The following is a 22223-nucleotide window of genomic DNA, read 5'->3' as shown; positions in this document are numbered from 1 at the left end:
ACAGACATGTAATTTAAACACAGCCCGAGCTCCCCGACGCGACCACAAATCAAACAGTTGTGACAAGCGCACAAACTGTAGAGAGAATATAAAACGGAAATTACACGCCTTGTCTCAGTGTCTGCGACTGTTTTTATTTGGAATGAAAGTTGGAGAATGTTTGAGCCGGACAAAACTGAGTCGAGCTTAAATTGAGGGCGTGTAAGATGACCTCACTCATGTCCAGTGCTTTTAGAATAAAGAATATCATCATTAGGCTGCCCCAAATATTTGTCTGTTTGCTGTAACCCGACTCAACATTTTTCAAGTGGATCAGTCGGTAGGTAAATTCTTTTTTTTTTTACTTTGAAGGCAAAAAAAAAAGATCAAAATGTTGCCATTTTTTGACTCGTAGTGTAGTGACCGCCAGGGGTCAGGCTTCAACAGTCCAGGAGTCAGGCTTCAACAGTCCAGGGGTCGGCTTCAACAGTCCAGGGGTCGGTTTCAGCAGTCCAGGGGTCGGGCTTCAACAGTCCAGGGGTCAGGCTTCAACAGTCCAGGGGTTGGCTTCAACAGTCCAGGGGTCAGGCTTCAACAGTCCAAGGGTCGGGCTTCAACAGTCCAGGGGTCGGGCTTCAACAGTCCAGGGGTCAGGCTTCAACAGTCCAGGGGTCAGAGGCTTCAACAGTCCAGGGGTCGGGCTTCAACAGTCCAGGGGTCGGGCTTCAACAGTCCAGGGGTCAGGCTTCAACAGTCCAGGGGTCAGAAGCTTCAACAGTCCAGGGGTCAGAGGCTTCAACAGTCCAGGGGTCGGGCTTCAACAGTCCAGGGGTCGGGCTTCAACAGTCCAGGGGTCAGGCTTCAACAGTCCAGGGGTCAGGCTTCAACAGTCCAGGGGTCAGGCTTCAACAGTCCAGGGGTCAGGCTTCAACAGTCCAGGGGTCGGGCTTCAACCGTCCAGGGGTCAGGCTTCAACAGTCAATGACGGAAAACGTCTCGATCAACCCGATCAGGAGACTAAATCTCCCGATTTTAAGACATTTCAATCGACCTTTTGTACGTCGTTATCCTTTATTTTGGTAGCGAAGGCGAGCGGGGGGAACATGCGGGGGATACAGGCGCCGCCATGTTTGTTGTGATTGACGCTGCTGGGCGTGTTTCCCTCCCAGAATGCATTGCGTAAGTCAAATTTAAATCAAGCCACACCATGATAGAGAGTGACATGAACTATGGCCAGGTCAGTGGCGCCCTCGGAAGGTTAACCAACCTGTTAAAGACAATATAGGTTCCCTCCTGCATGATCCGTTTTGTTACAGATGCACATGGAGGACCGAAAATGACAATGCACATGAATTGCGCGTGTTATTTGACCGTTGGGATGAAAGATAGGTTTCACCAGCGCTATAAAAATATTCGACACAGCGCTTTAAGAAAGACTGGTCGGTGAAATAGTTGAAAATAAAATAATTTTGCGTTTTCTTAACAAAATGCAGATACATTTTTTTCAGTCGGCTAGTTTTATACCAGGTCGGTCGGGTTACGGCAAACAGACATATTATTTTGCTCAGCCTTATCAACAATACATGTGTTATCAGTACATGCTGCATTTGATTACCTCGTATATAGACACTATAGCATGTCATTAGGCTAAACAATGACTTACATTTATAGTATTTTTAACATGAATAGGATTATTGCATATTTTTAAACTCTCCACTAAAGCAGCAACTATTGAGTCCTTTAGTAGTCGACTAGTCAGCGATTATTTTTCTGATTAGTCGACTATTATCTTTTACTGTACATTGAGACAAGTACATTTTCTACCAAATAAAGCTTGAAATGGGGTGGTTGAGCAGATAGCACATGTGCCCTTCCCCAGTCTCATCCAGATTTCATGCGACACTGTCCGGACCTGTCTCTCTGTAGATTGATTGTGTATCACTCAGTTCACAGTTCCACACCCGTCAGGAAAAGGCAAAACGTCATAAAGAATATTTGTAAGTGTCACAACGACAGGAACAAGTGGAGAAATCAAACTGTTGTTAAATCCAGTCAGAGAAAAGCTCAGACTTCTTCCCCGTTCTCAAACACACAAAGCGCTTCAATGTGCACGTTTTTAAAACATTAGACACGCCGTAAATCTGCTAAAATAGGCCAAAGTACAGCTTTAAAATATTGTGCCAGGTAAAATAATACAACAGAAATGTGATAAGGTCTATTTCCCTTATTCTGGAATCTGCCACAGACGCTGACCTTCGTCGTGACATTATTATTATCGGTGCTTTGTTGACTTCATGGTGCAAATTAACATTTTACACAACTCAACCTACTTGGTGAGTGGGTCAGGAGGTCGTGTGGGTCAGGCGGTCGTGTGGGTCAGGTGTTTGTGTGGGTCATGCGGTCGTGTGGGTCAGGCGGTCGTGTGGGTCAGGCGATCGTGTGGGTCAGGCGGTCGTGTGGGTCAGGCGGTCGTGTGGGTCAGGCGGTCGTGTGGGTCAGGCGGCCGTGTGGGTCAGACGGTCGTGTGGATCAGGCGGCCGTGTGGGTCAGGTGTTTGTGTGGGTCGGCGGTCGTGTGGGTCAGGTGTTTGTGTGGGTCAGGCGGTCGTGTGGGTCAGGCGGTCGTGTGGGTCAGGCGTTTGTGTGGGTCAGGTGTTTGTGTGGGTCAGGCGGTTGTGTGGGTCATGCGGTCGTGTGGGTCATGCGGTCGTGTGGGTCATGCGGTCGTGTGGGTCAGGCGCTCGTGTGGGTCATGCGGTCGTGTGGGTCATGCGGTCGTGTGGGTCAGGCGGTCGTGTGGGTCATGGGGTCGTGTGGGTCAGGCGGTCGTGTGGGTCAGGCGGTCGTGTGGGTCAGGCGGTCGTGTGGGTCAGGCGGTCGTGTGGGTCAGGCGGTTGTGTGGGTCAGGCGATTGTGTGGGTCAGGCGGTCGTGTGGGTCAGGCGGTCGTGTGGGTCAGGCGGTCGTGTGGGTCAGGCGATTGTGTGGGTCAGGCGGTCGTGTGGGTCAGGCGGTCGTGTGGGTCAGGCGGTCGTGTGGGTCATGGGGTCATGTGGGTCAGGCGGTCGTGTGGGTCAGGCGATTGTGGTTGGGGTGTGGTCATGTGGAATTGTTTCTAATGCACTGTACATCTGTTTTACTCCATTTATTAATAAAGTTTGATTGATTTTTTTATGAATAGAAAAATAATTTACATTTAAAAAGAAAGGCAGTCTAGATAAATAGTGTTGGATACAAAATACATGCATTTGTGATGACACCCAAAACCCACCCATCAAAATATAGTTACGGGATATTTTATGCAATGTTGCAATATTATTAGTCCATTCTAAGTTTTAAAGTCATCATAAAACAACACATTTTCTGACTAAATACATAATATGACTATGACTTGTAGTACTTGAATCCGACTGTGTTCACCTGCTTGAGCGTGCAGTGCTGAGCCATGAGGGCGCGGACCATCTCGGGAAGGGCTATGGGCGTGGCAGAGAGGCGCTGGGCGAAGGCGGTCAGCAGCTGGTGACCCCTCTGCACCCACTCCTCGCGGCCCGTGTAGTGGGACAGGCGCAGCAGGTTGGACGCCGACACCGAGTTTGCACTGGGCTCCGCTCCGTCCTGGTCTGCAGCACAGACACAAAGCTTCGGTCAGTTTGAATCATGGCAGAATGTTTAAGATCGGCACCACTGCGTGATGTCATGCGGTGGTAACGCAGAAGTGCCCGTCACGATAATGACTTTAGCAACTGGTATATATGATACTGTGGAACTAATCAGCAGCATCTCCAAGGCGACCACCAGGCAGCAGACCCTCCACCAGAGAAGTTACAGCCTCGTGTCAGCGTCGTCAGCGGCGTGTTTCCATCGGTTCATTTTGGGATTATCCAAACCAATGCGTTACATAAAGAGAGGTTGAAACTGTTTATTCCATCTTAAGATAAAATAAGATTTTCCTTTAATGTCCACACATGGGGAAATGTTGGTGTTACAACGCAGTAGATACAGAGGGAAAGGACAGATTATAGGACGTTTCCAAAAAAAAAATCTTAATAGAAGAACTCTTATAAACAAAACAAAAAACTCCTCTCATATCTTAATAGGGAATGGAGGGGGAAAAAATTAATAAAATAAAAATAAAAGATAAAAATAAAATAATAATAAAATAAAGTAAATACTAATAAAGTAAAGTAAAAATAGCTAGCATAAGACTAAATAATACTAATAATAATGGTAAGTAAACACTCTTATTTACATCAGTTGTGTGCACATGAATATGGCCTTAATTGCTTGTGAGTACAACAGTAATTGCACATGAATATGACGGTATTGCACAGGGTTAAGTCAGTATTGCACATGAATATGACGTATTGCACATGCATATGACGGTATTGCACATGGTTAAGTCGGTATTACACATGAATATGACGGTATTGCACATGAATATGATGGTATTGCACATGTTAAGTCAGTATTGCACATGAACATGACGGTATTGCACATGAATATGATGGTATTGCACATGGTTAAGTCAGTATTGCACATGAATATGACGGTATTGCACATGGTTAAGCCACGTCTCACAGCGCCACATATGTTTTCGTGTGATGTACCATCAGGGAGCAGAGCCAGTCGAAAGGTGGCTGAGACCAAGATGAAGGTGTTTCACTGTAGTTACAAAAATACTTAACGATGCATAAAATAGGCTCTTTAACACTGGCCAACTCGCTAATTACTGAAGCAAATCAATAGTGTTTGAACTCATCTTATATTTTCATGGAAAGCTCATCTACAACAGAAAGTCTGTTTCCAGAGTAGAGAGTGTCATTTCTAGTCTTTATTGTGGACATTTCTCCGGAGTGTGATGTGACGGGCTCAACACGTGACCTTATCTCCTGTCAGGGTCCAGTGACAGCCTGGGGGCCCTTCTCACGACCCCTCCACACTGTGCTGGGGGCCCACACCACTCATGTGCTGCATCCAGTATTAACATGTATAGCTGAAAAATATGTATAGTTTGAAATGATGTTGTTTGATTTTATAACGCTGCAATTAATGATTATTTCATTAATGGACTTGTCAGCTTTTTTTTTTTTTTTTTAAATCCGTCGACTAGAGACTTTTTAAATGCATTTATATCAAGATAAGTGGTGAAATATGTTGACTGCCTTTACGGCTTTATGAATAAAGAGTATTGTTGATAAAAAATCTGAAATAGTTTATTGTTTTTGGACTTGATTTAAATGTATTTAAATGTTCTTTTTGTTTGTGTTTTAGAGTCTGTATTGTCTAGATAACGTCTATAATCATTTTTTGTCACACATCACAATTAGTAGATTCAATGTTGCAGCCCAATGTTGTTTTTATTGTTTAACGTCATGAACTAAAGAGAGATTGATTAAGTGACATTAGGTGAACGATTGAATTGCGATTCTTTGAACAAAAAGTAGGCTTTAAAATGTGTTGTGTAGCACTTCTGAAGCCACTTCAGATCAACATTTAGGTTTACAATTAGTCCTACACAATGTGCGAAGTGACAGTTAAGCACTGCAATAACAATAGTATAAAGAATATCATTTGAATCATTTCAGTTATATTAAAACAAATTTGTTTTAATGTCTTTGCAAAACTCTGTAAAATATAAACGTAACAAAACCAAGGCTAAATCAAGGTCAATTTATACTTAATAAGGATCTTGAATTTATGAATAATTTTTTTTGTGTTGCTTTTGATTATTTTGTTGCATATAATATTGTAATAGTCATACTTTGTTTATTATCTAGATATATCGTCTAAAAGCAGAACTAAGTAACATTTGAAATGTTTCTGCATGTGGTGTCTTCTTTCAATAAGAAAAGAACGAATGGAAAAAACTAAACTAAAACTAAATAAACATTTTGGGTCTGTTCTTGACATTGCATTTTCCCAGCTCTTTTAGCTCTGCTTTAATCTGGGAAAAATAATAGCTTATAACATCTCTGCTCTTGAGAACATAAATTTGACTCAAGAAAGTTAAGAAAAAATAAAAATGAATTCTCAAAGAATGCTGACGACACTCAGCACTCAGACAGCTCTTCTTCTGCAGACAGCTATTGACAAATGGACTCCAACTGCCTCAAAATCAATGTAGTCCAAATGTTTTGACTTTAGCCAACGGGACGGCCCACTTTAGAGCGGCTCTGTATAAATGTGTCCGGGCGAGCGTCAGCGCATGATGGCGGTGACCTTAGTGCTGATGAATACAAATAGAGACGCGGAGGAAAGCGGTGAGTGCAGCGCTGAGCAGAGCTATGCAGGTGATCCGTCTTCAGTGACAGCCGTCTTCAGTGGGACAGCGGCGTCACTAATGGGCTTCTTCCTCACACCGAGCAAGAGCAAGAGCATACAGCGTCACTGTATCACTGCAAATGAACAATAAGTGGGTCTTGTCTTTCATAATTTAGCATTTTTTAGATTTATTTAAGAAGATTCTTGAGGGTTTTTGGGCTTGAGTCAAGGTTACGTTTTCATTTTTCACCTACAATAATGTATTTAGCTTATTCCACGGACAGATCGTTTTGCTTGAGACATAAAAAAAAAGCCGGTTTCGATGTGTTCTCTGGTGGTTCAGGGGTTCAAGACATTGCACTCGAGATCATATAATTTCCTGTATTCTGGTGCATTTTTAGTTAAATAGATTTTTACGGTACATGGCTGATCCAGAGAAACTGACATGGATTCTTTTGAGCCAAAATGTAGCGCCCAGTTTGATCATTTTCCTATCTCTAACTAGCTCTAAATATGTCCAAAAGAACCACAAAACAAAGTGCACAATCAGCTGGATTCAAATACACAACAGAAAAGTAAAATAAAAAAGTTCTCATCATCAGCTCACTCTGAGGGATTTATCCATGTCCGAGTGATCCTATTTTGTCCCAGTGTTTCCCTTTGCACCTACAGCATGTAATGACCTCGCCCTTGGCTCTGGAAGGAAAGAAAAGAGAGAGAGAGCAACAGGGGAGCTACTGCGGGGAGAAAAAGCACTCTTGATGGAGACAGTCTGATCTGAGATGTGAGCAGGTGTCAGAGTGAGAGCCAAGGTCAGAGCAGAGCAGCTTTTGTTACACAGAAACTCAAAACTCGCACTAATTATCTGAGAAAGACAGCCTGCTCCATCAGCTTTAGTACTACAGTGTGTGAGGTGAGTCAGGATTAGATAAAGGACAGGGCCAGACAAGTCGAATCCATGATCGGATTCCCCTGGCGATATTGCCATATAGTGATTTTCAAAAATGACTTGAATCCAATCATCAAGTGTATATAGTAAAACCAATCACAGACAGGGCCAATGTGAACCTTTCCTGAATAGCTTTAGGACGATCTTGAGCTTTATCTGAACTATAGCATGCGCCTGGTCGTTGTACACAGCGGAGCCCACTTTTCCATCTCCCGGGGCTCTAGTGCTGAATGCGTTTGTGTTGGCGGTTTGTCCAGAGGAGGCGCTGTGTGCAGCTCTGCGCGTAAAGATCCGTGCGCTTCACCACGTGCTTTTGTTTAACTTTTCCTTATTTATTAATTGCACGCGTTAGATCACGGACATGTGACATTTGCAGAATTATGATTATTTCTTTTACGTTAGCTCTGATGCTATCGATCACTTAGCAACTCCGCTAGTCCGGTAAGAGTGTGATGACTCCGGAGCTAGTCCTCTGTAGTTTTTCCGATAGTCGTTAGCATTATCCCGCAAGAATAACTAGTGTGTAAATGATGAAGAGTCTAGTGATACTAAACACCCTCTTTTACATGAGGTGCAGATAAATATGGGGGTTGGGTTCACCATTCATGTGTATGTGATGTAACTGCAGTTAGCGTCGGCCAAATATCGAGTTTGAGCAACGGGTCTATGAATGTCTGATCATTTCCACTCCCCCCTGGCACCCGGACTGGCCCCACCCAAAATGCGATCGTTGTATATTCTGTAAATCAACATGACTCGTGTCAACAGTTTAATGGCTTTCCATGTAATAAAGTAACATCTGTTTTGTCCCAGTACAGATATATTGTAACCTGAGACTAATCAAGATGCTCAGGATGTATTAAGTACAGTAAACGAGTAATACTGTGTGGACCGCTGCAACTATAATATATATAAATGAATATATAGCTAAAACTCATTCTGTTTCCCATATTTTAAGACAGTAAAAACCAGGTACAGCCCCTTTAAAAAGCGAAATAAAATGGAACGAGCTTCGAGTTGGCAGTAATTGGAGGTAGTCAGGCTTTCGTGTACTGTCAGGAGCCGGGTTGAGCTGGAGACCAAATGAAGACGGATATGGCAGCCCTTTGATCAAAGCAGCAGCAGCAGCAGCACAAGTCAGGACTCTCAAGCTGAATAACTCTCCTCTGCTTTAAAACCTGTCTATCTTTAGCGAAAACCTCTGCTCCCGACTTCCTCCAGTGCAGCGGTGCAGTCAGATCTCGGCTCCAGTGCTCATCTCGCTCATCTAAAACAATCGATGATGTGATCGCCCAGAGCTCTGGAGCAGACGGGTGAAACGGGGATAGTTGAATGATTAGGGCTACGCAGAAGACAATATTAGGCGGTATTGCGTTATAATAGAACAAAATGTAGCGTTTAATGATCTGTCTGTCATCATTTGTCAACTCAAATGCGTCGCCTGTAAAGACTGCTTGAACTTTTTCCATGGTGGCACCGGAGCATCTAAGAAAAAAAAGGCTAATTCCTCTTCTTTAATTGATGATTTGACTTCAGTGGTGGTTTATGGACTTAAAAACTGCGCAGGAGAAGTCTGGAGTGATGCAACAATCAGGGGAATTGAAACAGAGTTATTTCTGAGGCTCAGAGAAGATAAGAGGATTAATGAAACAAGCGTGAATGAAGAAGAATACAACTCCAGCTGTGTCTTTGCGGACTTGGCAACATTATTATAATATGGTTAAAAGGTTCAGATTTGCATAATATATTTCCTTTAATTCACATTCAACTATAGCTTATTTGTGCTGACAGTATAGGTCCAGTAATTACAGAGGTTAGTTGGAGCACTTAAAGGTCAATAGTTGATTAACCAATTATGATAACACGGTGCTTTTTCTTGGCCGGGTCCACAATAATGCATTGCGAGAGTAAACGTAGAGCAGTGGAACAACACAACATGGCTGAATGAAAGCAGCTGTTTATGTGTAAATATGAATAAACCCATTTTAAATAAAGATCCACAGTGTGAAATAGCCAGTGTAAGCCACTTAGGCCACAGTTATTTTGTTAATTGGTTTACGGATTTTTAAATGAAATATATTGAACAGGCGGGCGAAATGTAAATTCAAAAGACTTTTTCTTCCGGGTTTCCCAAAAACGCACCAGGGGGAGGAGGGGAGACCCGGCGTGCAGGAGCGTGTAACAGTAGTTTTGCATTGGTAGAACTGACGCTTCTAAGTGTGCAGTCTTAGTCACTGCAAAACGCGCTGGAGAAAATGTGGTAAACGGGTTTAAAATGTGTATTTGCGATATAAAGGCGCGCAGCAGACACGGAAAGGGGCGCGCACGTCACAACAATGCTTTCCAAAATAAATGACTCCCGCAGGATTTTGGCGTACAATTGCTTCACGCTCTCTTATCTTTTGACTTAAAACCGTTTTTTTATATTTAATTTAATGCTATTTTGCGTTGTCGGCGGTACTTTATATAAAAAAAAAAGATAATAATTTATTTTATTTATATTGTAGAAATCAATCATCTAAGTGCGGCGGATCCGTAAACCAAGTAATAAAATAACTGCGGCCTTAGTTTGAGCATGTAAAAGATTAATAGTTTTCCCATTTTAGGCAAAGAGCTGAAATAATCTAGTTTTCTTTATTGAGGTGAGATCGAACTTAAATAAACCCTGTAGTTGATATTATTCCATTAGTTCCATAAGTATTGCAGTGTCACTGAGGTTTGTTTCATCTTTTAAAGAAAAATCATTTCTGCACATATTTTAAAAGGTCTCTTGTGCACTAAGAGACAATGAAAATAAAATGTGTCATTAAACCACTGAAAATGTTTTTTTTTTTTTTTTTTATTCTTCCATAGAATTCATGAACTCAAAGAAAGTTATGGCAAAACCTAACCCTACAATTATACGGTAAACCTATAGTGATACCGCCGTGCCGTAACTGCCATCGTCTACGTTTCATGCCTCCCTAATCTATGTCTTACCCTCTTTGAGCTGGAGCAGCACGGTGGGGTCGTGGGGGTCGCTGCTGAAGTAGCCGCAGCCCTGAGTGTCCCAGAAGAGCGCGTCCTGCCTCAGCTGCAGCTCCTCGGCCCACTCCAGCCACTCGGTTTGGAAGGTGGCCTCGTACAGGTCCAGCAACCCCCCAATCACAAAGGCATAGTCGTCCAGGAAGCCGGCGATGGGAGGAGAACTGGAACAAAATAGGCAGGAAAATAATTAGAATTTTAGTCAAGTTAGTTAGTTGACTATTAGTTTGAGTAGTTAATTAGGATTAGTCAGACAATTATTTCTATTATGCCTGTTTTTAAAGTGGCTGTACCAGATAAGGCTGCCCCAAATAAATTGTATGTTTGCTGTAACCCGACCCAACATTTTTTAAGTGGGTCGGTCGGTAGGTAAATTCTTATTTTGTTTACTTTGAAGGCAAAAAAAAAGATCAAAATCGTCGCCATTTTTTGACTCGCAGTGACCGCCAGGGGTCAGGCTTCAACAGTCCAGGGGTCGGGCTTCAACAGTCCAGGGGTCAAGCTTCAACAGTCCAGGGGTCAGGCTTCAACAGTCCAGGGGTCGGGCTTCAACAGTCCAGGGGTCAAGCTTCAACAGTCCAGGGGTCGTGCTTCAACAGTCCAGGGGTCCGGCTTCAACAGTCCAGGGGTCAGGCTTCAACAGTCCAGGGGTCAGGCTTCAACAATCCAGGGGTCAGGCTTCAACAGTCCAGGGGTCAGGCTTCAACAGTCCAGGGGTCGGGCTTCAACAGTCCAGGGGTCGGGCTTCAACAGTCCAGGGGTCCGGCTTCAACAATCCAGGGGTCAGGCTTCAACAGTCCAGGGGTCAGGCTTCAACAGTCCAGGGGTCAGGCTTCCACAGTCCAGGGGTCAGGCTTCAACAGTCCAGGGGTCAGGCTTCAACAGTCAATGATGGAAAACGTCTTGATCAACCCGATCGGGAGACTAAATCTCGCGATTTTAAGATATTTCAATTGACCTTTTGTACGTCGTTATCCTTTATTTTGGAAGCGAAGGTGAGCGGGGGGAACATGGCGAACATGCGGGCGACATGGGCGCCGACATGTTTGTTGTGATTTCGCTGCGGGGCGTGTTTCTGTCCCAGAATGCAAAGCACAGGTCAAATCTAATATGAATCGACGCCATGATGCAGAACGTCGTAAGCGGTGGCAAGACCAGTGGCGCCGTCAGAGGCAAACCAACAAAAAAAAGAAAATACAGGTTCAAGCCTACATGGTCTGTTCAATACAGAAGCATATGGGGGACTGAAAATGTAGACGGATATGCGTCGTGCACTGCGTTATTTGTCCCTTGGGATGAAAGATAAGGTGAGCGCTATAAAATTATTCCACACGGCGCTTTTGAAAAGAACGGTCGGTGAGTCGGCGAAATATTAGAAAAATAAAAGAATTTGGCGTCATTTTGACAAAATGCTGATTTTTTTTTTCCTTCAGTCGGCTAGTTTTATACCGGGTCGGTCGGGTTACGGTAAACAGACATATTCTTTTGCTCAGCCCAAGTAAAATGTGATGCCGTGCGTCTACGAGTGGCAGCTCGCCGTGCGTCTACGAGTGGCAGCTCGTAGACGCACGGCGTAGACTTTTTAACACCAAAGCAATGGAAGGAGTACTTTTACGGACTACGACAGAGTCTGAGGACAAAGCACTGGAAGTCAAGGCACTGGAAGAAGAACTTTTAGGACTACGACAAAGTCTAAGGAATAAAGTCTGGCGGTAATGCAACACTCGGATGTCAACCGCCATAAAACAACAACAACAACAACAACGGACTACGACAGAGTCTGAGGACTACGACAAGGTCTGAGGAGTGGAGTCTGGCGGTGGTGCAGCACTTGGATGCCAGCCGCCGTAGAGCAACAACAACAACAACAACTACGACAAAGTCTGAGGAATAAAGTCTGGCGGTAATGCAACACTTGGATGCCAACCGCCATAAAACAACAACAACAACAACAACATCCATGGTACTACGACAAAGTCTGAGGAATAAAGTCTGGCGGTAATGCAACACTTGGATGCCAACCGCCATAAAACAACAACAACAACAACAACAACAAGTAAAATGTGTTTTTCTCCAGTACGGATATATTGCAAAGGCTGCTATTTTGGTCAAAATGAGACCGCTTTGAGTCATCTGCATCTCATTATAAAAGCATTTTATAGTCCACATAGCAGGTAGTGTGCGATTATCATGCTAATGCTTGTTAGCTTTACCGTGATGGCAAACTCTGTTCTGGCCTCTGAAAGGCGTGAAAAGCACGTATAAACTCATCCCTGATCACAACGTGTCCTAAAAGTGCTATTAAAAAGCTTTCATCTGGTTCAAAACACAGTGATTACTGACAGGAACTAAAAGAAGAGAGCACATTACACCGGTGCTGGAGTCTCTTCACTGGCTCCTGTCGAGTTATGAATCAAATTTAAAATCCTATTCTGATTTTGATTCTATTCCTGACTTACAAAGCCATAAATGACATGGCCCCATCCTACCTCAAAGATGCTATAGAACCATATCATCCAAACAGAGCTCTTCACGCTCAAAATGCTGGCCTTCTGGTGGTCCCAAGAGTCTCTAAAAGCACAGTAGGAGGTAGAGCCTTCTGGTGGTGCCAAGAGTCTCTAAAAGCACAGTAGGAGGTAGAGCGTTTAGCTACCAAGCTCCTGTGTTATGGTAAATCGGACTCGAAGGTTTCTTGTCCTTGTCAGTGAACACAAAGGCTTGGATCTGAACAATGAACAATTATAAAGCAAATTAAAGCCGCAAGCGGCATCCAACGGCCCTCGCGGGCCGCCGGCCTTCCGACTCTGCGCTTTCGACTTGATAAAGATGGCGCCCTTATTGTGTGTTGAATAAAAAAAGAACTTGACAGACGGCGACACAATTGACATGGCCAATCCAGTGCAAATCAACACAAGTGTCAGTCAAATTTGCTGCGCCGCCGCACAGAGACCGTAGCACTTGGAATAAAAATATGGATAACTTTTGATGCCGCGCTTGTGTAGATGATTTTTCCCAAAGTAAAGCTTGATCGAGCTATTGCCCACGGAGGAGTTTGTTAAAGTGTGAAGCGTAAATGTGAACATTTCAGAGATTTCGCTGTTTTCCCATTTCTGACATATATTTGCGGGTCCGCCACACAGAGACCGTAGCACTTAGAATCAAAATATGGATAAGTTTTGATGCCCCGCTTGTGTAGATGATATTCTCCAAATATGAACTTGATCGGACAATCGCCCTAGGAGGAGTTCGTTAAAGTGTGAAGCGTAAAAATGTGGTGATTTGAGCAATTCTATGATTTTCCCATAAGGATAACATGGGATGTTTCTGTCATCGCTACGGTTACGCCGTACAAAATATGACTTTGGCTCTCATACTTTTGTGATCAGGATGGCAAATTAGAATTTTGTTCAAAATATCATGTCATTTGGAAAAACTCTATTGTTTATAGGCCACTCTGAAGGCCAAATAGTCAGAATTCTGGGAAACGTTTGCGGCTCCGTCGCACAGAGACCGTAAAAGCTATCCTTAAAATTTGGATAACTTTAGATGCCCCACTTGTCTAGAGGACGTACACCGATTTTGAGGTCGGTGGGCAAAACGCACTAGGAGGACTTCGTTAAAGTGTAAAACATAAAAATGTGGATATTCGAGAGATTTAGCGGTTTTCCCATAGGGATAACATGGGAGGTTTATGTCATCGCTACGACTACGCCGTAAAAATTAAGGCATTTGTCTGATTGGCTTTTTTGATCGCGACGCCAAAATAGAATTTTGGGTAAAGTTTAGAACATTTTGGTAAAACTAATTTTTGACCTTCAATGTTAATTTAAAGGTCACTCTGTAGGGGGCGCTATCGCGCCCATTTCAATTTTGTCATCATAAACTGGTCCAAACTAGAAAGTTGAACAACTGATTCAAATTTGGTCCTAATCGGACTTGTTTTGATCAAATGGGAACAATTTTTAGATCTGCAATATCCCAAAATAAGTTGTCCAACTTTGCGGCTGCGCCGCACACAGACCGTAAAAGATATCTCAAAAAATTGGATAACTTTAGATGCCCCACTTGTCCAGAGGACGTACGCCGATTTTGAAGTCGGTGGGCAAAACGCCCTAGGAGGAGTTCGTCAAAGTTTGACGTGAACAAAATGGCTAACACAGCGTGTTTTCATTTTCAAAGGAAGATGGTGGGCATAGGGTAATTCTGGGGGCGTGGCCACAATAATATTTGTTTTTTGTCCTCACGAGAGGAATGCGTGTTCCGAATTTCGTAGCTCTACGACAAAGTTGACCTCGGGGCGTCTCCCATAGGCGCAATGTATTTTGACTTTTGTCGGTGGCGCTGTCGCGCCATTTTTTAACGGAAAAAAAAATGGCCCAGAAAAAACAAAATTTTTCGCCGATTTTGAATTTTGGGTAAAGTTTGGTGAGTTTTTGAGCATGTTCAGGGGGTCAAATTAGAGTTCAAAGCGCTGAAGAAGAACAAGAAAAATTAAAGCCGCAAGCGGCATCCAACGGCCCTCGAGGGCCGCCGGCCTTCCGACTCTGCTCTCTGCATTTTACAGAGTTGGCGCTAACGCAATTGTCTAAGAACTAAGACAGTGACACATTGGACATGTACAATGCTGTGCTTAACCAGTGCAAATGAACACAAATATCGGTCGAATGTGCAGCTCCAGCGCACAGAGACCGTGACACTTGGAATAAAAATATGGATAACTTTTGATGCTCCGCTTGTGTAGATTATTTTCCCAAAATATGAGCTTGATCGAGCTATTGCCCACAGAGGAGTTTGTTAAAGTGTGAAGCATAAATGTGAACATTTCAAGGATTTGGCGTTTTTCCCATTTGTGACATATATTTGCGGCTCTACCGCACAGAGACCGTACCACTTAAAATCAAAATATGGATAACTTTTGATGCCCCGCTTGTGTAGATGATTCTCCCCAAATATGAACTTGATCGGGTAATCGCCCTAGGAGGAGTTTGTTAAAGTGTGAAGTGTAAAAATGTGGTCATTTTAGAGATTTTGCGGTTTCCCCATTGGGATAACATGGGATGTTTCTGTCATCGCTACGGTTACGCTGTACAAAATATGACTTTGGCTCTCATACTTTTAATTTGGGGATGGCAAATGAGAATTGTGTGCAAAATGTCATGTCATTTGGAAAAACTCTTGTTTATAGGCCACTCTGAAGGCCAAATAGTCAGAATTCTGCGAAAAGTTTGCGGCTCAGCTGTACAGAGACCGTAAATGTTATCCATAAAATTTGAATAACTTTAGATGCCCCACTTGTCTAGAGGAGGTACACCGATTTTGAGATCGGTGGGCCAAACGCACTAGGAGGAGTTTGTTAAAGTGTGAAGCGTAAATGTGCCCCGCCGCCGCAATTGTCGGACCATGTCGGCCTCGGTGAAACTGAGAAAAACAGCATTTTACTTTTTTCCCCCCAAATTTGTGATTTTGGTTTTTTTGCAGAATGTGCTAGTTGAAGTTATGAATAAGCCCCTGTGTGCTTCAGATAACACTATTGGTTGTCTTAAACGTATACATTGAGCTGTTAAAAATGTGGAGTTTTCGGGTCTTTTTCCTGCTCTCCTGGGGGGCGTCACCTTTTTCTAGCCAACGTGTTGTTTACATTTTCCACCAATCAGCTGTGATCCACATGGCTACAGCTGCGTGCTCCGTGTTTTCCTCTCATTACTCCAGACCGTCTGCAGAGCACAGTCTTCAGAGCTTCCATTTCCTGGACTACATTGCAACGGAACTGTTTACTCAGGTACACTTTTACTTTACTACTAAATTATTGCTTTAGCGCTGTGTTTTAAGGCGGTCTCGTGATCACTTTAGAATCTTACTTGTCTGCTCCGGTGGAGCTAATGCTAAGCTAACATGTTGCTTCAGTGCACTCTGCAATACGGGCTTAATGTGACTACTTGCTGTTATCACCATGTTATCGGGTTATTTTTCGGCGTGGGTTGGCCCGTGGGTTGTGTGGGTCGTGCTTTGTGTCTGTTTTATGGTGCTAAACCGGCTGTTACCCCCACAGCCCGGAGCTAAACGCAGCTATTCGGAGCTAAGTTGTAAGCTAAACTTTGCTATGTTATCGGGTTATTTTTCGGCGTGGGAAGAGAAAAAAACTGCAACTCCCGATACCGCTTCTGGTCACGTGGCTTATGTACGTTGCACGTCACGCACGCACTGCGTCACTCAAACCAATCACGCGCTTGCCTGGCCATTATCAGCTTCCTGTGTGTCTCTCTGTGCACGGTGTTGGGAGAGACAACAGGACGGCTGAACCAGGTAAGCTTTGCGACTAAAACACCCGCTTTTAATCACTTTAATGTGCGCCGGTTTTAAACTCGAGTGTATGTTTGTTTTGGTGTGCTGTTCTGCAAGTGTTTTGCTTTTACGAGCCGTGTTATCTCAAGTGAGCTAGCTAGCCCCGCTAGCCGAGGGCAGATGTCCCAATATCTCCGCGTTTTGCATCTTAAATACACCGTTAACGTCACAATATGAACTGTTATATGTGAAGCGTGTTTTTCCCATATTACTGTTAACCCTAATCCTTTTATCCCCCTTTTCAGAATTGGCAAAGACACCCTGACTGACATGACCTGTCTCTACGTGAAGTCTGCTAAGGAGCGTGGTAAGTGTAAAACATTTTTTTGGTGATTTTCATGTTTTAATGATTAGAGTATAATTAACCATAAGTAACATCTGTTTTTCAGGTGAGCCTGCAGTTTGTACATCAAGCTTCAAATCACTGTGGAAACAGCTTCTCCCACACATCAGAAGCTGCAGGCCACGCACAGATCTCTACAACAGAATCTAATGTGCTGTCTTTGGACCCTCACCGCCAACGTCTCACTTCAATATCCCACAGCTTGTTGGAACGGCGGATGGCAAAGTGTTTGTCAAGAACTTGGACTGGCAGAAGCATCTGAGTCCCTTCTTCAGACGGCTTCCAAAGATCAAGAGTTATCAGCACTTCAGGTATTTATATTGAAACTCTCACATTGTGTTAAAAAAAAAAAATAGTTAATGAGTGTTTTATGTTAAATAGTTAGCCATTTCTTAAATGTCCTGTTATTTGTTTACAGCTTTGATGCCAAGAGACGAGAGTCACAGCACAGAAGAGTGCACAGACGAAGAAGAGGATGAGGATGTGATCTCTGATGTAATTGGACTCTGGTGGTGTACATATCATATCTATTATCTCATATCTCATATATTCAAAGCCATGGACCCGTTGCAGTTCGTATACCTGGCCCTGGCATCTGTTTATAAGAGTTCTTCTATTAAGAGTGTTTTTTAAACTTCCTATAAAGTTACTGTCCTTTCCCCCTGTATCTACTGCGTTGTAACATTAAAGGCTCTTATCTTATCTTTTGTTGTTTGTGTTGAATCATTCAGTGCACCATTGTTGGGAAACGTTTGCGGCTCCGTCGCACAGAGACCGTAAAAGTTATCCTTAAAATTTGGATAACTTTAGATGCACCACTTGTCTAGAGGACGTACACCGATTTTGAGGTTGGTGGGCAAAACGCACTAGGAGGAGTTTGTTAAAGTGTAAAACATAAAAATGTGGTAATTTGAGAGATTTTGCGGTTTTCCCATAGGGATAACATGGGAGATTTCTGTCATCGCTACGACTACGCCGTAATAATTTAGGCATTTTTGTGATTGGCTTTTGTGATCGGGACGGCAAAATAGAATTTTGGGTAAAGTTTAGACAATTTTGGTAAAACTAATTTTTGACCTTCAATGTTAATTTAAAGGTCACTCTGTAGGGGGCGCTATCGCGCCCATTTCAATTTTGTCAGCCTAAACTGGTCCAAACTAGAAAGTTTAACAACTGGTTCAAATTTGGTCCTAATCGGACTCGTTTTGATCAAATGGGAGCAATTTTTAGATCTGCAATATTCCAAAATAAGTTGTCCAACTTTGCGGCTGCGCCGCACACAGACCGTAAAAGATATCTCAAAAAATTTGATAACTTTAGATGCCCCACTTGTCCAGAGGACGTACGCCGATTTTGAAGTCGGTGGGCAAAACGCCCTAGGAGGAGTTCGTCAAAGTTTGACGTGAACAAAATGGCTAACACAGCGTGTTTTCATTTTCAAAGGAAGATGGCGGCCATAGGGTAAGTCTGGGGGCGTGGCCACAATGATTTTTTTTGTTTGTCCTCAAGAGAGGAATGCGTGTCCCGAATTTCGTAGCTTTACGCCAAAGTTGACCTCGGGGCGTCTCCCATAGGCGCAATGTATTTTGACTTTTGTCGGTGGCGCTGTCGCGCCATTTTTTAACAAAAAATAAAATGGCCCAGAAAAAATAAAATTTTTCGCCGATTCTGAATTTTGGGCAAAGTTTGGTGCGTTTTTGAGCATGTTCAGGGGGTCAAATTAGAGATAAAAGTGCTGAAGAAGAACAAGAAAAATTAAAGCCGCAAGCGGCATCCAACGGCCCTCGCGGGCCGCCGGCCTTCCGACTCTGCGCTTTCGACTTGATAAAGATGGCCCCCTTATTGTGTTGAATTAAAAAAGAACTTGACAGACGGCGACACATTGGACATGGCCAATCCAGTGCAAATGAACACAAGTGTCAGTCAAATGTGCTGCTCCGCCGCACAGAGACCGTAGCACTTTGAATAAAAATATGGATAACTTTTGATGCCGCGCTTGTGTAGAAGATATTTCCCAAAGTAAAGCTTGATCGAGCTATTGCCCACGGAGGAGTTTGTTAAAGTGTGAAGCGTAAATGTGAACATTTCAAGGATTTGGCGTTTTTCCCTTTTGTGACATATATTTGCGGCTCTACCGCACAGAGACCCTAGTACTTAAAATAAAATATGGATAACTTTTGATGCCCCGCTTGTGTAGATGATTCTCCCCAAATATGAACTTGATCGGGTATTCGCCCTAGGAGGAGTTTGTTAAAGTGTGAAGTGTAAAAATGTGGTCATTTTAGAGATTTTGCGGTTTCCCCATAGGGATAACATGGGATGTTTCTGTCATCGCTACGGCTACGCTTTACCAAATATGATTTTGGCTCCCATACTTTTTATTTTGGGGATGGCAAATGAGAATTGTGTGCAAAATGTCATGTCATTTGGAAAAACTCTTGTTTATAGGCCACTCTGAAGGCCAAATAGTCCAAATTCTGCGAAAAGTTTGCGGCTCAGCTGCACAGAGACCGTAAATGTTATCGATAAAATTTGAATAACTTTAGATGCCCCACTTGTCTAGAGCAGGTACACTGATTTTGAGATCGGTGGGCCAAACGCACTAGGAGGAGTTCGTTAAAGTGTGAAGCGTAAATGTGAACATTTCAAAGATTTGGCGTTTTCCCATTTGTGACAGTATAATTGCAGCTCCACGGCACAGAGACCGTACCACTTAAAATCAAAATATGACTAACTTTTGATGCCCCGTTTGTGTATATGATTTTCCCCAAATATGAACTTGATCGGGCAATCGCCCTAGGAGGAGTTTGTTAAAGTGTGAAGCGTAAAAATGTGGTGATTTGAGCGATTCTACAATTTTCCCATAAGGATAACATGGGATGTTTCTGTCAACGCTTCGGTTACGCCGTACAAAATATGACTTTGGCTCTCATACTTTTATGATCAGGATGGCAAATTAGAATTTTGTTCAAAATATCATGTCATTTGGAAAAACTCTATTGTTTATAGGCCACTCTGAAGGCCAAATAGTCAGAATTCTGGGAAACGTTGCCGGCTCCGTCGCACAGAGACCGTAAAAGTTATCCTTAAAATTTGGAGAAATTTAGATGCCCCACTTGTCTAGAGGACGTACACCGATTTTGAGGTTCGTGGGCAAAACGCACTAGGAAGAGTTCGTTAAAGTGTGAAACATAAAAATGTGGATATTTGAGAGATTTTGCGGTTTTCCCATAGGGATAACATGGGAGGTTTCTGTCATCGCTACGACTACGCCGTAAAAAATAAGGCATTTGTCTGATTGGCTTTTTTGATCGGGACGCCAAAATAGAATTTTGGGTAAAGTTTAGAACATTTTGGTAAAACTAATTTTTGACCTTCAATGTTAATTTCAAGGTCACTCTTAAGGGGGCGCTATCGCGCCCATTTCAATTTTGTCATCATAAACTGGTCCAAACCGGAAAGTTTAACAACTGATTCAAATTTGGTCCTAATCGGACTCGTTTTGATCAAATGGGAGCAATTTTTAGATCTGCAATATTCCAAAATAAGTTGTCCAACTTTGCGGCTGCGCCGCACACAGACCGTAAAAGGTATCTCAAAAAATTGGATAACTTTAGATGCCCCACTTGTCCAGAGGACGTACGCCGATTTTGAAGTCGGTGGGCAAAACGCCCTAGGAGGAGTTCGTCAAAGTTTGACGTGAACAAAATGGCTAACACAGCGTGTTTTCATTTTCAAAGGAAGATGGCGGCCATAGGGTAAGTCTGAGGGCGTGGTCACAATGATTTTTTTTTTTTGTCCTCACGAGAGGAATGCGTGTCCCGAATTTCGTAGCTTTACGACAAAGTTGACCTCGGGGCGTCTCCCATAGGCGCAATGTATTTTGACTTTTGTCGGTGGCGCTGTCGCGCCATTTTTTGACGAAAAAAAAAATGGCCCTGAAAAAATCTAATTTTTCGCCGATTCTGAATTTTGGGCAAAGTTTGGTGAGTTTTTGAGCATGTTCAGGGGGTCAAATTAGAGCTCAAAAAGCAGAAGAACAAGAAAAATAATAAAAATAAAAATAATTATATTTTTAGCAAAAACAATATAGCCGTTTCCACTATAACAACAAATTATACATCGTTTGAAAGCTCTAAGCCTTCCCGATGCCGCCATGGGGTGGAATCATCATTACGAGCGCTTACGCGCTCGTCACTCCCTATTCCGTCGGGATGCCCCGCCCACTCCCCATAGACTTCCATTGATTTGAGCAGATACAAGCATGGCCCATGCCTGCGGCATGGATTCTCGCGTACAGGACGATGCCAGGAGGGTTTTTGGTGAATGGGCTACGCCCATTCACTAATTGTTGACTATTTCTGTCATAGCAGGAGTAAGTATGCATGATCCATGCCTTCGGCATGGGCTAGTTCACTGTACTTGCCAGGGGCGACGGGGTACCAAACATGCGGGCTGCGCCCGCATGTTTGGTCAGACAGTTGCAACGCTGCCGTCGGCAGCGTTGCGGGAGCAATAGGCCCTCCGCCCTGCTGGGGCTCGGGCCTAATTAAAGCCGCAAGCGGCATCCAACGGCTCTCGCGGGCCGCCGGCCTTCCGACTCTGCTCTCTGCATTTTACTGAGTTGGCGCTAACGCAATTGTCTAAGAACTAAGACAGTGACACATTGGACATGTACAATGCTGTGCTTAACCAGTGCAAATGAACACAAATATCGGTCGACTGTGCAGCTCCAGCGCACAGAGACCGTGACACTTGGAATAAAAATATGGATAACTTTTGATGCTCCGCTTGTTTAGATGATTTTCCCCAAATATGAGCTTGATCGAGCTATTGCCCACAGAGGAGTTCATTAAAGTGTGAAGCGTAAATGTGAACATTTCAAGGATTTGGCGTTTTTCCCATTTGTGACATATATTTGCGGCTCTACCGCACAGAGACCCTTGTACTTAAAATCAAAATATGGATAACTTTTGATGCTCCGCTTGTGTAGATGATTCTCCCCAAATATGAACTTGATCGGGTAATCGCCCTAGGAGGAGTTTGTTAAAGTGTGAAGTGTAAAAATGTGGTCATTTTAGAGATGTTGCGGTTTCCCCAAAGGGATAACATGGGATGTTTCTGTCATCGCTACGGCTACGCTTTACCAAATATGACTTTGGCTCCCATACTTTTATTTGGGGATGGCAAATGAGAATTGTGTGCAAAATGTCATGTCATTTGGAAAAACTCTTGTTTATAGGCCACTCTGAAGGCCAAATAGTCCAAATTCTGCGAAAAGTTTGCGGCTCAGCTGCACAGAGACCGTAAATGTTATCCATAAAATT

At 43.4% G+C, this 22223-nt stretch overlaps 1 protein-coding gene across 1 annotated transcript in view; it reads right to left on the bottom strand.

The window, feature by feature from the left end:
• spata20 (spermatogenesis associated 20) overlaps window positions 1-22223 on the bottom strand; it is a 119946-nt gene that overhangs the window by 48881 nt on the left and 48842 nt on the right. The window contains exons 13-14 of the mRNA XM_072456393.1: window positions 10167-10375; window positions 3398-3597 (exon numbers count right to left, since the gene is read on the bottom strand). Coding sequence (XP_072312494.1) covers window positions 3398-3597; window positions 10167-10375 — 409 coding nt within the window. The remainder of the gene's footprint in view (window positions 1-3397; window positions 3598-10166; window positions 10376-22223) is intronic.

The sequence above is a fragment of the Eucyclogobius newberryi genome, unplaced genomic scaffold (assembly GCF_026437365.1).
Source record: "Eucyclogobius newberryi isolate DKJ021-1_F unplaced genomic scaffold, fEucNew1.0.hap1 SCAF_20, whole genome shotgun sequence".
Classification (NCBI taxonomy): domain Eukaryota; kingdom Metazoa; phylum Chordata; class Actinopteri; order Gobiiformes; family Gobiidae; genus Eucyclogobius; species Eucyclogobius newberryi.
Note: the sequence above shows the minus strand (reverse complement) of the source record. Positions and strands in the feature narration are given on the sequence as shown.